The 13,872-nt window shown below is 42.2% G+C and overlaps 1 protein-coding gene across 1 annotated transcript; it reads left to right on the top strand.

Moving 5' to 3' along the window:
* Positions 1-1,331: 1,331 nt before the first annotated feature.
* Positions 1,332-13,347, top strand: LOC109867514 (G1/S-specific cyclin-D1-like). The gene is made up of 5 exons (XM_020456706.2): positions 1,332-1,723; positions 3,321-3,536; positions 3,919-4,078; positions 9,812-9,957; positions 11,304-13,347. The coding sequence occupies exons 1-5, from the start codon at positions 1,526-1,528 to the stop codon at positions 11,457-11,459; spliced, it is 876 nt and encodes a 291-aa protein (XP_020312295.1). The 5' UTR covers positions 1,332-1,525; the 3' UTR covers positions 11,460-13,347.
* Positions 13,348-13,872: the final 525 nt, after the last annotated feature.

The following is a 13,872-nucleotide window of genomic DNA, read 5'->3' as shown; positions in this document are numbered from 1 at the left end:
ACCTCCCACTTCCAGTAGCCCACGCAATGTTCTGGCTGCGATGGGAAAGGACTGAGGTCACGCGTTCTAAAACTAGCTCTCTTCTCTAAGGCGGCTTCTTTTTTGGGGTGTCTCTCTCCTGCTGTCTGTCTCAATTGTCAATTCAAAGGGCTTTATTGGCATGATAAACATATGTTAACATTGCCAAAGCAAGTGAAATAGATTATAAACATTACACTCACAAATGTTCCAAAAGAATAAAGACATTTCAAATGTCATAGTATGTCTATGTACAGTGTCTACATAAAGATGTGCAAATAGTTCAAGTACAAAAGGGAAAATAAATATAGGTTGTATTTCCAATGGTGTTTGTTCTTCCTTGGTTGCCCTTTTCTTGTGGCAACAGGTCCCAAATCTTGCTGCTGTGATTGCACACTGTGGTATTTCACCCAATAGATGTGGGAGTTTATCAAAATTGGATTTGTTTTCGAATTCTTTGTGGGTCTGTGTAATCTGAGGGAAATGTGTGTCTCTAATATGGTCATACATTTGGCAGGAGGTTAGGAATTGCTGCTCAGTTTCCACCTCATTTTGTGGGCAGTGTGCACATAGCCTGTCTTCTCTTGAGAGCCAGGTCTGCCTTTCTCAATAGCACATCTATGCTCACTCAGTCTGTACATAGTCAAATATTTCCTTAATTGAGGTGTTGGTCACAATGGTCAGGTATTCTGCCACTGTGTACTCTCTGTTTAGGGCCACACAGCATTCTAGTTTGCTCTGTTTTTCTGTCAATTATTTCCAATGTGTCAAGTAATTATCTTTTTGTTTTCTCGGGATTTGTTTGGTGTCCTCTGTGGGTTCTGTTTGTGTTTGTGAACAGTGCCCCAGGACCAGCTTGCTTAGGGGGCTCTTCTCCAGGTTAATCTCTCTGTACAGTAGGCTATGGCTTTGTTATGGGGAGTTTTGGAATCGCTTCCTTTCAGATGGTTGTAGAATTTAACGGCTCTTTTCAGGATTTTTATAATTAGCGGGTATCGGCCTAATTCTGTTCTGCATGCATTATTTGGTGTTTTACATTATACATGGAGGATATTTTTGCAGAATTCTGCAGTCTCAATTTGGTGTTTGTCCCATTTTGTGAATTATTGGTTGGTGAGCAGACCCTAAACCTCACAACCATAAAGGGCAATGAGTTCTTTAGTTCTTTAACTGATTCAAATATTTTTTCAGCCAGATCCTAATTGGTATGTCGAATTCTCTCTCTCTCTCTCTCTCTCTCTCTCTGACTGTCTCTCACGGTGGACGCCGCCTTCCTTTAATCTGCTCTCTAATAACAACAGGCACGTCACTGACAAAGTGCGCGGAGGGGAGGGGAGTTTATTGAGGAGAGTAGAGTTGGGTCGCCTCCTGAGAGCTTCGACACAGCAGTCGCAGCAGACAGAGCAGAGCAACATCCAAGGTACTTTTAGGGGAAGCAATCAATCAGTTTCTCTATCAGTCTCTCTCTGTCTCTCTCATTGCTCGAGCGACTGCCGAAGCCGAAGGAATGGAACGTCAGTTGCTGTGCTGTGAAGTGGAGACCATCCGGAGAGCTTACCAAGACTCGAACCTGCTCAACGATAGAGTTTTGCAGACCATGCTAAAAGCCGAAGACAGTTATCTCCCAGCAACGAACTACTTCAAATGTGTACAGAAAGAGATTGTACCTTGCATGAGGAGAATTGTTTCTACATGGATGCTGGAGGTTTGTTCAGGAAACACTTTCTAACAGATACATAACATTCCATTCACTGAAAAATATAGGTCTAGCCTATATGCCCTTTGGAATAATAACAGGCAACATACGCTACTAACATGCGTCTATAAAGATTACTTGTCCTGTGTTGGTCAACATTTTCTATAGGCCTACCTTTAAAATGTGTTTATTACATTAGACCTAGTTATTCACCCAGCGTATAATTTGGACTACATTGAGAGGTTGTCTGTGAGACTCATTGAGCCTCATTTTACCAGATACATGCTGCAAATGACGTCAAATATTCCCTTATATTATGTATTCAAGAGAACGAACAATTTAGTTTCATAATTCTCTAAATTAAAGTCAATGTACACGTATGCAGTCACAAGTGCCAAAATGCGCCATCTTTGTTTTCTTGTGGTTTATAGCACTTTTGTGTTTTTTAAAAATGTTCTAATTTTGTCACTGATGTTTTCGATATAGTAGGCTAATTGAACTCATATGCATCTGGAGCTATGTTTACATTGGAAGTTACAACTTGAGAAAAGCAAACATCCAACTGAACCATCAACGTGGATGTGGGAGTTGTAAAGGTCGAATCTAGTCTAAATATGGTTAATAGCTTCGATCCCTTTTGAGAGAATGCAATGAAAGTGTCATATAATGAAAGAAGAGACATTGCTTCAAATTTACATGATAAAAATGTTCTCGTGATGTGGACGAATATACTTTTTATTAATTTCTAAAGTTGCATGCTGTAATGAGATGTGGGCGCATGGTCCTTGTCCAATTTAGTGGCTTACAAAAAAGTTATTTTTGACCAGTATTATTTTAGCTATTCGGAATAAGACACTTCTGTCCGATGAAGTATACGTCTTGGACTGTTTACATTCAATTGTTACATGCTAAAACAATTTAAAAATATTAAAAAATATTTTGGGAAAAGATGACGAACTGCAATTGCTTTCTACGCCATGTGCTTGCCTTGAGGCCACCTTTGTGTCCACGAGTGAAATAAAATGTATGTCAAAATGTTGTAGATTAAACCAAAAGGTCTTACATCTGCATTTACGGTCACATAATATGCACTTATATGCATGTATGACTCGTGTTATTGTTTGTTGATGACTTTGTAGTAGTGATGGTCACCGATATGTAAAATCTCTGCATTTTTCGATTGGATATTGATATCATATCGGTTTGTAGAAAGAACAGTTCATACAATGCTTTCGGATTGCCCATTGGCTCTGGGGTAAATGTTCTGGTAGCCTAAAGCTACCAAACCAGTTTGAAAACAAGGGGATCCCTGATGCCAACAGTTGTTGGCCCATCAGCAGGTAATTAAGTATGCATAAACCCGAAGCTTATTTTTTGCATGCAGGAACAGTCATGTGTGCTCTTCTTTTTTATAGAACAGTGTAGATTAACAGGGAGAATAAACCAATATCATGATATGCCTTGCTCATATCGATATCAAATTATATTGATATAATATTGAATGATCAATATTGGTGCCCACCACTACTTTGTAGTATATAGATATAGGCCTATACAGGTATAGACAGGATATGTAACACATCTTTCCTTTGGTTTTTGATCACAGGTGTGTGAGGAACAGAAATGCGAAGAGGAGGTTTTTCCCCTCGCTATGAATTTTTTGGACAGATATTTGTCTGTTGAACCGACAAAGAAGACCCGACTACAATTATTGGGAGCTACCTGCATGTTTCTGGCGTCTAAAATGAAGGAGACCATTCCTCTAACCGCAGAGAAGTTGTGCATATACACTGACAATTCCATCCGACCAATCGATTTGCTGGTAATTTGACTTCCTCATCATGTTCTCATTAGTTGTAACCAATGTAGATTCTGTTAACGAGCTTTTGTATAATATAGCATAGTGTATGCCTATAATCATAACTATAATTTATGTGTTCATTATAGTCCATATAGCCGTGGTTAACTTTGGGAGATCAATAATTTAAAATGAAAAAACAACTCAAATTCTGAATTAAATTCTCAAACCTAATTCCCATAACATACTGTATCAATGATTGTAATGATAAGTCATTGGCACAGTGGCAGAGCGTAGGCCTGTGGGGTGCATACCCCCTCTAGTGGTGTGTTGGTGTCTTGAACCCTTGCACATTGTCCTACTACAGGTTATTCTCTCTCTCTCTCTCTCTCTCTCTCTCCTACAGCAAATGGAACTACTAGTATTGAACAAACTGAAATGGGATCTAGCCTCAGTGACTGCACACGATTTCATAGACCATTTCCTCTCCAAACTACCCATCCATCAGGACACCGAGCAAATCCTGCGCAAGCATGCCCAGACCTTTGTGGCCCTCTGTGCTACAGGTATGCATAACGGGAGCTCCACCACCACCTGCCTGTCTTGTTACAGATGTAGGACCTTAATTTGAACACCCTGTTACAGGAGAACCTTCCTGCAATGCAGGACATTTAAAACTTGTAGTGTATTTGAGGTTTTAAAGGCTTCTGAAGTTTGTAATTTCCATTTAGACATTTCAGCATTGATTTTTCCTTACAAAAACATCCATTAATTATAATCCACATAATAATTCAGATTTCCTGTGACTGTAGGATTACTTTCCTGCTGTAGAAAACTTTGTCAAATTAAGATCCTACATCTGTATACTGCTGACTGCTCTTGTTGTTGTTATTTAGTGCTACTGATTTAGAGGGCTGTTGTAGGCCTACATATCCAGCTGGGTTATAGATATACTGTCTGTTTGGTACTAAAGATGGGTTTTTAAGGTAAGCAGGTACGTTGATATTTGTCAATGGCGTGATCAATCCCATAGTGAAAGCTGTGAGTTACATATATATTGTCTTCTCCTTATGTCTGATCAGTAGGGCAAATACTTCAGGGAGATACTGAGACATAGCTGCTGTTGCACCGTCCATTTTCCACCGTGTAGAAATCCTTTAAGCTCTGTCATAGGCCTGCACAATGGAAGACTGCTCTCCAATTGCAGGCAGACTTTTAACCAAGATGATACTGAGGAGAATACCTGCTCTGTAGGTTTCAAACCTGTACCTCCTCCTTCCCTCAACAAAAGTGGATTTGTGCTAGAGGAAACTATTTTGCCCTGTGGTAAGTCAGGGGAAAACTCAAGGTGCTTTTTGAAGTTACTGCTTAATTTATGAGATTGAATGAATGGTCCTGAAGGTGGTTTGGGCTGGAGGTGGAGGGGGATAAAGGGGGTTTGAGCTGGAGGTGGAGGGGTAGAGGGGGTTTGGGATGGAGGTGGTGGGGGTGGGGGTGGGGGTAGGGAGTGGAAGACAAGAGAGTGTGAAAGCATGTTGAAGATCCTGTATGTGCTATTTGTGATGAGTAATACTTCTAAGGAAGGGATTTAACTATTTTGAACAAAATATAAGTGCAACATGTAACAATTTGAAAGAATTTACTAAGTTACATTTCATATAAGGAAATACATTAATTGGGCCCTAATCTATGGATTTCACAAGACTGGGAATACAGATGTGCATCTATTGGTCAAAGATACATATGAAAATGTAAGGCATGGACCAGAAAACCAGTCATTATCTGGTGTGACCACCATTTGCCTCATGCAGCACGACACATCTTCACATAGAGTTGATCAGGCTGTTAATTGTGGCCTGTGGAATGTTGTCCCACTCCTCTTCAATGGCTGTGCGAAGTTGCTGGATATTGGCCCTAACTGGAACACGCTGTCGCACACGTCCATCCAGAGCATCCCAAACATGCTCAATGGAAGACATGACTGGTCAGTATGCAGGCCACTGGAACATTTTCAGCTTCCAGGAATTGTGTATAGATCCTTGCGACATGGGTCTGTGCATTATCATGCTGAAACATGACGTGAGGGCGGCAGATGAATGACACTGCAATGGGCCTCAGGATGTCTTCACAGTATCTCTGTACATTCAAATTGCCATTGGTCAAATGCAATTGTGTTCGTTGTCCGTAACTTATGCCTGCCAATACCATAACCCCATTGCCATGATGGGGCACTCTGTTCATAACGTTGACATCAGCAAACCGCTTGCCCACACAACGCCATACACGTATGCAGTTGTGAGGTCAGTTGGACGTACTGCCAAATTCTCTTTAACGACGTGGAGGCGGCTTATGGTAGAGAAATTAACGTTCAAATCTCTGGCAACAGGTCTGGTGGACAGTACTGCCAATTGCATGCTCCCGCAAAACTTGAGACATCTGTGGCATTGTGTTGTGTGACAAAAGTGCACATTTTAGAGTGGCCCCCAGCCCAAGGTGCACCTGTGTAATGTTAATGCTGTTTAATCAGCTTCTTGATATGCCACACCTGTCAGGTGGATGGATTTTCTTGGCAAAGGAGAAATGCTCACTAACAGGGATGTAAACAAATTTGTGCACAACATTTGAGAGAAATAAGCTTTTTGTGAGTATGGAACATTTCTGGGAACTTTTATTTCAGCTCATGAAACATGGGACCAACACTTTACCTGTTGTGTTTGTATTCTTGTTCAGTGTAGTTTTGAACTGCTGCCAAATTGTTGTTGTCAAAGGTGTTTCGATAGGCTTTGACACACCCCTGTGAAATACCTCTGTGAAATACACCCCTGTGAAATACCCCTGTGAAATACCTCTGTGAAATACACCCCTGTGAAATACACCCCTGTGAAATACACCCCTGTGAAATACCTCTGTGAAATACACCCCTGTGAAATACACCCCTGTGAAATACACCCCTGTGAAATACCCCTGTGAAATACCTCTGTGAAATACCTCTGTGAAATACACCTCTGTGAAATACACCTCTGTGAAATACCTCTGTGAAATACCCCTGTGAAATACCTCTGTGAAATACACCTCTGTGAAATACCCCTGTGAAATACCTCTGTGAAATACCTCTGTGAAATACCCCTGTGAAATACCTCTGTGAAATACACCTCTCTGAAATACCTCTGTGAAATACCCCTGTGAAATACCTCTGTGAAATACCCCTGTGAAATACCTCTGTGAAATACCCCTGTGAAATACCTCTGTGAAATACACCTCTGTGAAATACCTCTGTGAAATACCTCTGTGAAATACACCTCTGTGAAATACCCCTGTGAAATACCTCTGTGAAATACCTCTGTGAAATACACCTCTGTGAAATACCCCTGTGAAATACCTCTGTGAAATACCTCTGTGAAATACACCTCTGTGAAATACACCTCTGTGAAATACCCCTGTGAAATACCCCTGTGAAATACCTCTGTGAAATACACCCCTGTGAAATACCTCTGTGAAATACACCCCTGTGAAATACACCCCTGTGAAATACCTCTGTGAAATACACCTCTGTGAAATACACCTCTGTGAAATACCCCTGTGAAATACCTCTGTGAAATACCCCTGTGAAATACCCCTGTGAAATACCTCTGTGAAATACCTCTGTGAAATACACCTCTGTGAAATACACCTCTGTGAAATACACCTCTGTGAAATACCTCTGTGAAATACCCCTGTGAAATACCTCTGTGAAATACACCCCTGTGAAATACCTCTGTGAAATACCCCTGTGAAATGTATTTACTGTATTTCCTTCATCTTGCCACCATAGAAGAGATGATCCCCTTTTATCTCTCCTTCTTTCTGAGACTGTGGAGTCTCTTGTTTATATAGTTCCTTAAGGGTGGCTACTGGCTGGCATTCCTACATTTAATCTAAAGTCTTTCATGCATTTAGTTCCTTTCTCTTTAATGGGAGCCTATGATTGGGTAGATTTAGTGAGGATATGATTGGGTAGATTTAGTGAGGATATGATTGGGTAGATTTAGTGAGGATATGATTGGGTAGATTTAGTGAGGATATGATTGGGTAGATTTAGTGAGGATATGATTGGGTAGATTTAGTGAGGATATGATTGGGTAGATTTAGTGAGGATATTGGCCCAGATAATGGCTCTCTGGCTTGCCTTTATGCCAGTGTCAAGTTCAATTAATCTGACAGCTCTCTACCTCAAGCCTTGTCTCTAAACTCTTTGTGGTGCAGGCTCTTGTAATGGGAGCTCAGTCACAGTGATGCCCCATACTCTTTGCATGGGTTGGTGGGTTTAAAGGGGGCCTGTCTCCTAGACTGGGAGGCCTCCTAATTAATATGGTCAAATTAATGGTCTGCGCCTGGTGATTAGACCTGTTGTTTCACACAATGTGCCCTGCCCAAGGAGCCCCTCTGTGTGTGTGTGTGTGTGTGTGTGTGTGTGAGAGAGCACCGCTGCCTGGAGTAGATGCATTGTCTCTCTAACCACTTAAAAATAGGAAGTGAGACGTGATCTTTCCAGAGCGCGGTACCAGCAGAGCTAGTTGAAGGGTGATTTATTGCATTGTGAGGTTGCGGAGAAGAGGAAGGGAAGGGGGTTTGGCTGCAGGGAGTAGAGGGGGTTTGGCTGGAGCGGGTTTGAGCTGGAGGAGGTAGAGAGGGTTTGAGCTGGAGGTGGCGGGGTAGAGGTAGTTTGGGCTGGAGGTGGCGGGGGTAGAGAGGGTTTGGGCTGGAGGTGGAGGGCGTAAAGAGGGTTTGGTCTGGAGGGGGAGGGGGTAGAGGCAGTTTGGGGTGGAGGGGTTTTGAGCTGGAGGTAGAGGGGGATAGAGAGGGTTTGGGCTGGAGGTGGAGGGGGTAGAGGGGTTTGGGGCTGGAGGGGGTAAAAGGGGGTTGGATGGAGGTAGAGGAGGGGTAGATGGGGTTTGGGCTGAGGGGGTAGAGGTGTTTTGGGCTAGATGTGGAGGGGGTAGAGGGCATTTATGGCTGGAGGGGTAGAGTGTGTTTTGGCTAGAGGGGGTAGATTGGGTTTGGGCTGGAGGTGGAGGGGGTAGAGGAGGTTTTGGCTGGAGGGATAGAGGGGGTTTGGGCTGGAGTTGGAGGGTTAGAGGAGTTGGGGCTGGAGGTGGAGTGGGTAGAGGGGGTTTGGGCTCGAGGTAGAGAGAATAGAGGGGGTTTTGGCTGGAGGTGCAGGAGGAGGAGTAGAGGGGGTTTGGACTAGAGGTGGAGGGGGTTTAGAGGTGAATGTCTCTATCTTTCTCTGTGTGTGATTATTAAGCAGCTCTTGGGCTGAATAAATAATTAATCACCAACATCATTATTCCAACAAGTGCAATAGGTTTCCCCCTGTGCAATAGGTTTCCCCCTGTGCAATAGGGTTCCCCCTGTGCAATAGGGTTCCCCCTGTGCAATAGGTTTCCCCCTGTGCAATAGGTTTCCCCCTGTGCAATAGGGTTCCCCCTGTGCAATAGGTTTCCCCCTGTGCAATAGGTTTCCCCCTGTGCAATAGGGTTCCCCCTTTTTTAATTACATGTTTTATCTGCTCTTTAATCTTACCTAATGTGCTGTATGCATGCCAATTTACTCTCTAATTGGACAGAGAGAGGATGATAGATAGAGAGGATAGAGAGAGTGGGCTGGAGAAAGGAGGATAGAGAGAGGGGGCTGGAAGGGGAGGATAGAGAGGGGTCTGGAGAGAGGAATACAGAGATAAGGGCATAGAGAGAGGGTGCTGGAAGGGGAGGATAGAGAGGGGTCTGGAGAGAGGAATACAGAGATAGGGGCATAGAGAGAGGGCGCTGGAAGGGGAGGATAGAGAGAGGGGTCTGGAGAGAGGAGGAGGGATGATGGCTGCAGGGGTGTAATAAGGTCTAGGACCTACAGCATAGTTCATCAGTACCAGGCAGGGCATCCTGCCACATATCAGCATGATGTCACTAGAACTGTAGAATGCCTCTGTTCTGATTCTGCTGGACGCACGGTCTCTCTCCTCTCTCCCTTCTCTCTCTCTCTCCTCTCTCTCTCTCCTCTCTCCCTGGCCATTATCTGGTTGTGTCACATTAAACTGCCCCATCTCCCTCCTCCCCCATCCCCGTCACCTCTTCTTCCTCCCCCATACCTCCTCTTCACCCTTCACTGCCAGGGTGGTGGATGGAATTTGCTTGCTTCAGGAATTTGACCTGTTGCCTTTCTTTCTCTCTCTCTCTCTCTCTCTCTCTCTCTCTCTCTCTCTCTCTCTCTCTCTCTCTCTCTCTCTCTCTCTCTCTCTCTCTCTCTCTCTCTCACTCCACCAGATGTCAAATTCATTGCCAACCCTCCGTCAATGATCGCAGCGGGCAGTGTGGCGGCTGCTGTGCAGGGGCTGCATCTGAAGATGGACGATGCAATGTCATCCCAGCAACTGACTTACTTCCTGTCCCAAGTCATCAGAAGTGACCCGGTACGCGAGGACAACCCAGTCTCATGCAAAAACATTGAACTTGAACATATAGCTCCGAAGAGCTCCTAATATAACAAATGTATCATAATTATGCACAGCTTTTCATACTTTATCTATGCCCGACTCTTTAGTCAGTTTGAGATGTATCTTCCACAGATTCCATTTATTGATCTCATTGCTTCCACTATGTGGTAACTCGTGGGGGAGAGGGGATGACAGTAGAACCAGAGAGGAGAGAGAGAGAGATCTGAGAGACGGATGTGGAGCAGCAGGTAGCCATGCCATAAACCCTGTCTCTGAAAGGGGCTAGGAAATGAGAGGCGAGTGAAGTCAGCTACACAACAACAGTGTGAAAACGTTCTTGCTCATTGTTTCCATGGTCATTGGTACAGGGGCCTAACTCTTGTGGCGTCCAAAAGGAAAGGAGGAAAACATCTAAGTCAAATTAAAGTAGAGGAGGCACCATGATTAAATGCACTTTTGAGCATGTACTTCTTTTCTAGAAGTCTGTTGTGCATATTCACATAACAAACACAGGACACAGTCCTAATTTCATAATTCAATACAGAATCTCTCATTATTTCAGAGGAATGTCACAAATTACTTTTTAAAAAACAAACACTTTTAAGCCATCCTCTCTTTTAGGTTAATAACTTAGTATTGTTAGCAATAGAATAACTTCTGAATCCTTCCTCCACTGGTCTGGCTCTAGTTTCCACAGGCCTCTTTGATCCAGGTAATAAGAACCGTAATCATTAGAATGAGATCCCTGGGGCTCTCCTTCCCCCACCTGACTGAGGGTCTGGCCCTCTTATCCTTGGCCCAGTGAATTGCTTTAGCTCCTATTGTTTTGGGGCCATAAATGGGTGCTAGCAGATTGGGTTTCCAGTCGTTCTGGATGTATTGTCTTTCTCCTAATCCTCACATATTCACAGCCCTTCCCAGTAGAGTACCACTCTGCCCTTGTGGTTCTATGTGTGCTGCCACGACTCCTTAGCCGCGGTCATTGGTACCATTGTCATACCATTCTAATAATGTATACAGATGTAGGATCTTAATTTGAGACAGTTTGCTAACAGCATGAAAATACGTCAGCAACAGGAAACGTGAATTATTTTGTGGATTATAATTCATGGATATTTTTTATAGGGGTTGATACATTTGACATTATAGGCTAATCAAATTTGAAAGTGGATATTACAAACTTTAGAAGCCTTTTTAAACCTTGAATACACTACAAGTTTGCATTACCTGCAGTGGAGGGAAATTCCCATCAACAGAAGAGTGCTCAAATTAATCTATCGCTAGTTCATATCTCATCACTAACGATATGTCTCCCTCTGCAGGACTGTCTACGGGCGTGTCAGGAACAGATCGAGTCCTTATTGGAGACCAGTCTCCGTCAGGCACAGCAACACGCTGTTTCCACGGACACCAAGAGCATGGATGAGGAGGTGGACCTCTCGTGCACGCCTACGGACGTGAGAGATGTGAACATCTGAGTGGGACAGTGTTGTCTGGTGCACTCCCAAGGAGAGGCCATAGCTGGAGGAGAGGGCTGCGGGGAGAGAAGAGGATGTGCTGATTGACACTGTCTCAGCAGCACCGCTCCCTGCTTACTGCGCTCTCACCTACTTACATACCTGTGCTCATAGCACAGGGACTGGTCTGGCCTGGCCTGAACGTCTTGTCTGGCTCCCAACATGTGTTGTAAGGGATCAGCCAGGTCTTCCTACATTGCTCTCTGTCCCTTCACTGGTTTAAGGCAGCATCAATTGGGCGTGGTTCCAAAACAAGCTTGAATAAGAGAAGAAAATGAGATGTAGTGCTGTATGTGCAACATAGACAAACTATAGAATAATGAACTAGGTCTTATTTTTGTTCAACTACAGATTGAGTACCAAACACCTGCAATTTCTCACATAAAAAGCTAGTTTGAAGTTGTTTGATGACGTAGGCGTTTTAAAGTGTGTTAATTAAACCCACTTCTAAAGGAGCAGAGGTTTTGCTGTGCCTGGTTTGTTTGGTATGTCCATGCTTGCCTCAACGTTTAACCAACTTTGAGATATTGTTTAGAAAATCGAGTCTTCTAACCTCCTGTTATTTTTAAATGGAGAATGTAACCATATACAATGTAATTTTGTTTAGCGTACTTTTTTCAATTATCATCAGAGGACTGTGGATTACCTCTTGTCATATCTGCTGACACACTGCCTTCGGAAGACAGCAAGCTAGCCAGTACGGTACAGTTACTTCAGAATGTCGTCAGGAAGAAGCCTACATTCTATTGTACTGAATACTTGCAGCATTGCATTCTGCCACAGAATGATTAGCTAGCTGTCCTGTATGCTCTCTCTATGTAAACTAACACCGTCCACAGTCTTTATAGAAGTGTTACTCTGTCTTACTTTCTAAAAACATTCCATCAGAAACGCACTTTGGGTCAATAACTCTTTACTGACTATTTTTTGAGAAGAATGGAATGGTTTGGGAACAACGACAGACCTGCCTCAGGGATGTCTAAATGTGGTGTTATGTGGGAAAGGCAGGACATAGTAGGAAGTTTAATCTATTTATCCAGCTATAGTACCTGGACCCAAGCTTTCTTAATAGTAAAGACACAGTGAAAGATGACGGTGCCATCCTCAAAAGAAGGCACCTTTCTATCAGTTCTCCTCATGATAGTTGATGACAGATTTGAACTTTTCTAACTGCTTGAATTGAATCTGAAGCTTGTAATTTATAGTTACATGAACAACAACTATTTATTGCACAATATTCTATTTTCAAGGCCAGTGTGGATCATGATGACAGAAGGCTATTTCATGTCAATATGTCAAACCATTCAATACTTTGAAAGGCGAGGTGGAAGTAAACTCAAAATATTACTATGAAATCATTGCATTGGCTTAGTGTCCTGAATGTTGAGGAAAAGCTCAAATTAAAAAACAAAATGTTTAAAATGTCCCCTGTCATCAAATAAACATTTAAAAGGCTTTTATATCATTTTGCACAAATTCACATATGTATTTTTTTGTATTGTTAGAGATCTGTGGAGGATGAATCTGGAAGACATAACTGAAGTTGCTAAGGGGTTGCTAGGGGAGTGATAGGGGGCCATGAAGTACAGTATGTGGGTAAACTGCAGAATCAATGCGTTTGATTGTATAATGACAGAAAAATAACGAGTGAACACTCCTTAAAATGAGGCTGCTATGGAGGAATATTCCCAGCTAAGTTTCACGACTAAATGAAATTAAAAATAAAATAAAAACAATGCTTTCTTTTCTTATCAATTGTTTGCTGCTACTTTGTAGATATTTTTATTAAAATGTCAATATACTGCCATGTAATAAAATACATTTTCTCATAGAAAATTATATGATATTATTGATATTGTCCTTCTTTCATAGTTGTATTGGTATGTGATCAGATTTTTAAAAAACTCTTGTTATATGATTTCTGCTCTATTCAAATTGTTTTTTAAATAGAGCTCCTGTTTCCTTCACAATACCTCATGCCACAGACACAATTATATGTTAATTTCATCTGAGTTTTACTTTTTTATTTGCCTATGATGATAGTTCTGGTATAACATTATAATAAAAAACGTAGGATTTAATACCATTATCCAAATGGGTCCTGCAGGGAGCTAGTAGAAAGCATTGATTGAACCTGGTGCCATAATAACCAACATGACGTAATATTGTTATAACTCCTTTATTACATCTTTATAAGCCTGTATCCCCCATTAGGTCGACGATGGCCCTATATATATATATTTATATATATATATACAGCTTTTGCACAAATTGAAAGCAGATATGATGGACTTTTGTAAATGGTATCTTTACCTATTAAGCCATAGGTTGTTTTCTGAAAGCGATTTAACACCATTTTGATAAAAAATAATAA

Source organism: Oncorhynchus kisutch, linkage group LG22 (genome assembly GCF_002021735.2).
Source record: "Oncorhynchus kisutch isolate 150728-3 linkage group LG22, Okis_V2, whole genome shotgun sequence".
NCBI lineage: Eukaryota > Metazoa > Chordata > Actinopteri > Salmoniformes > Salmonidae > Oncorhynchus > Oncorhynchus kisutch.
The sequence above is the reverse complement of the archived record's forward strand: the minus strand, read 5'-3'. Positions and strand labels throughout refer to the sequence as shown.

Coding starts and splice junctions, on each gene's coding strand:
- LOC109867514 (XM_020456706.2), top strand. CDS start 1,526: ATGGAACGTCAGTTGCTGTGCTGTGAAGTGGAGACCATCCGGAGAGCT. Junction 1,724..3,320: donor TTTCTACATGGATGCTGGAG/GTTTGTTCAGGA, acceptor TTTTGATCACAG/GTGTGTGAGGAACAGAAATG. Junction 4,079..9,811: donor TGTGGCCCTCTGTGCTACAG/GTATGCATAACG, acceptor TCACTCCACCAG/ATGTCAAATTCATTGCCAAC.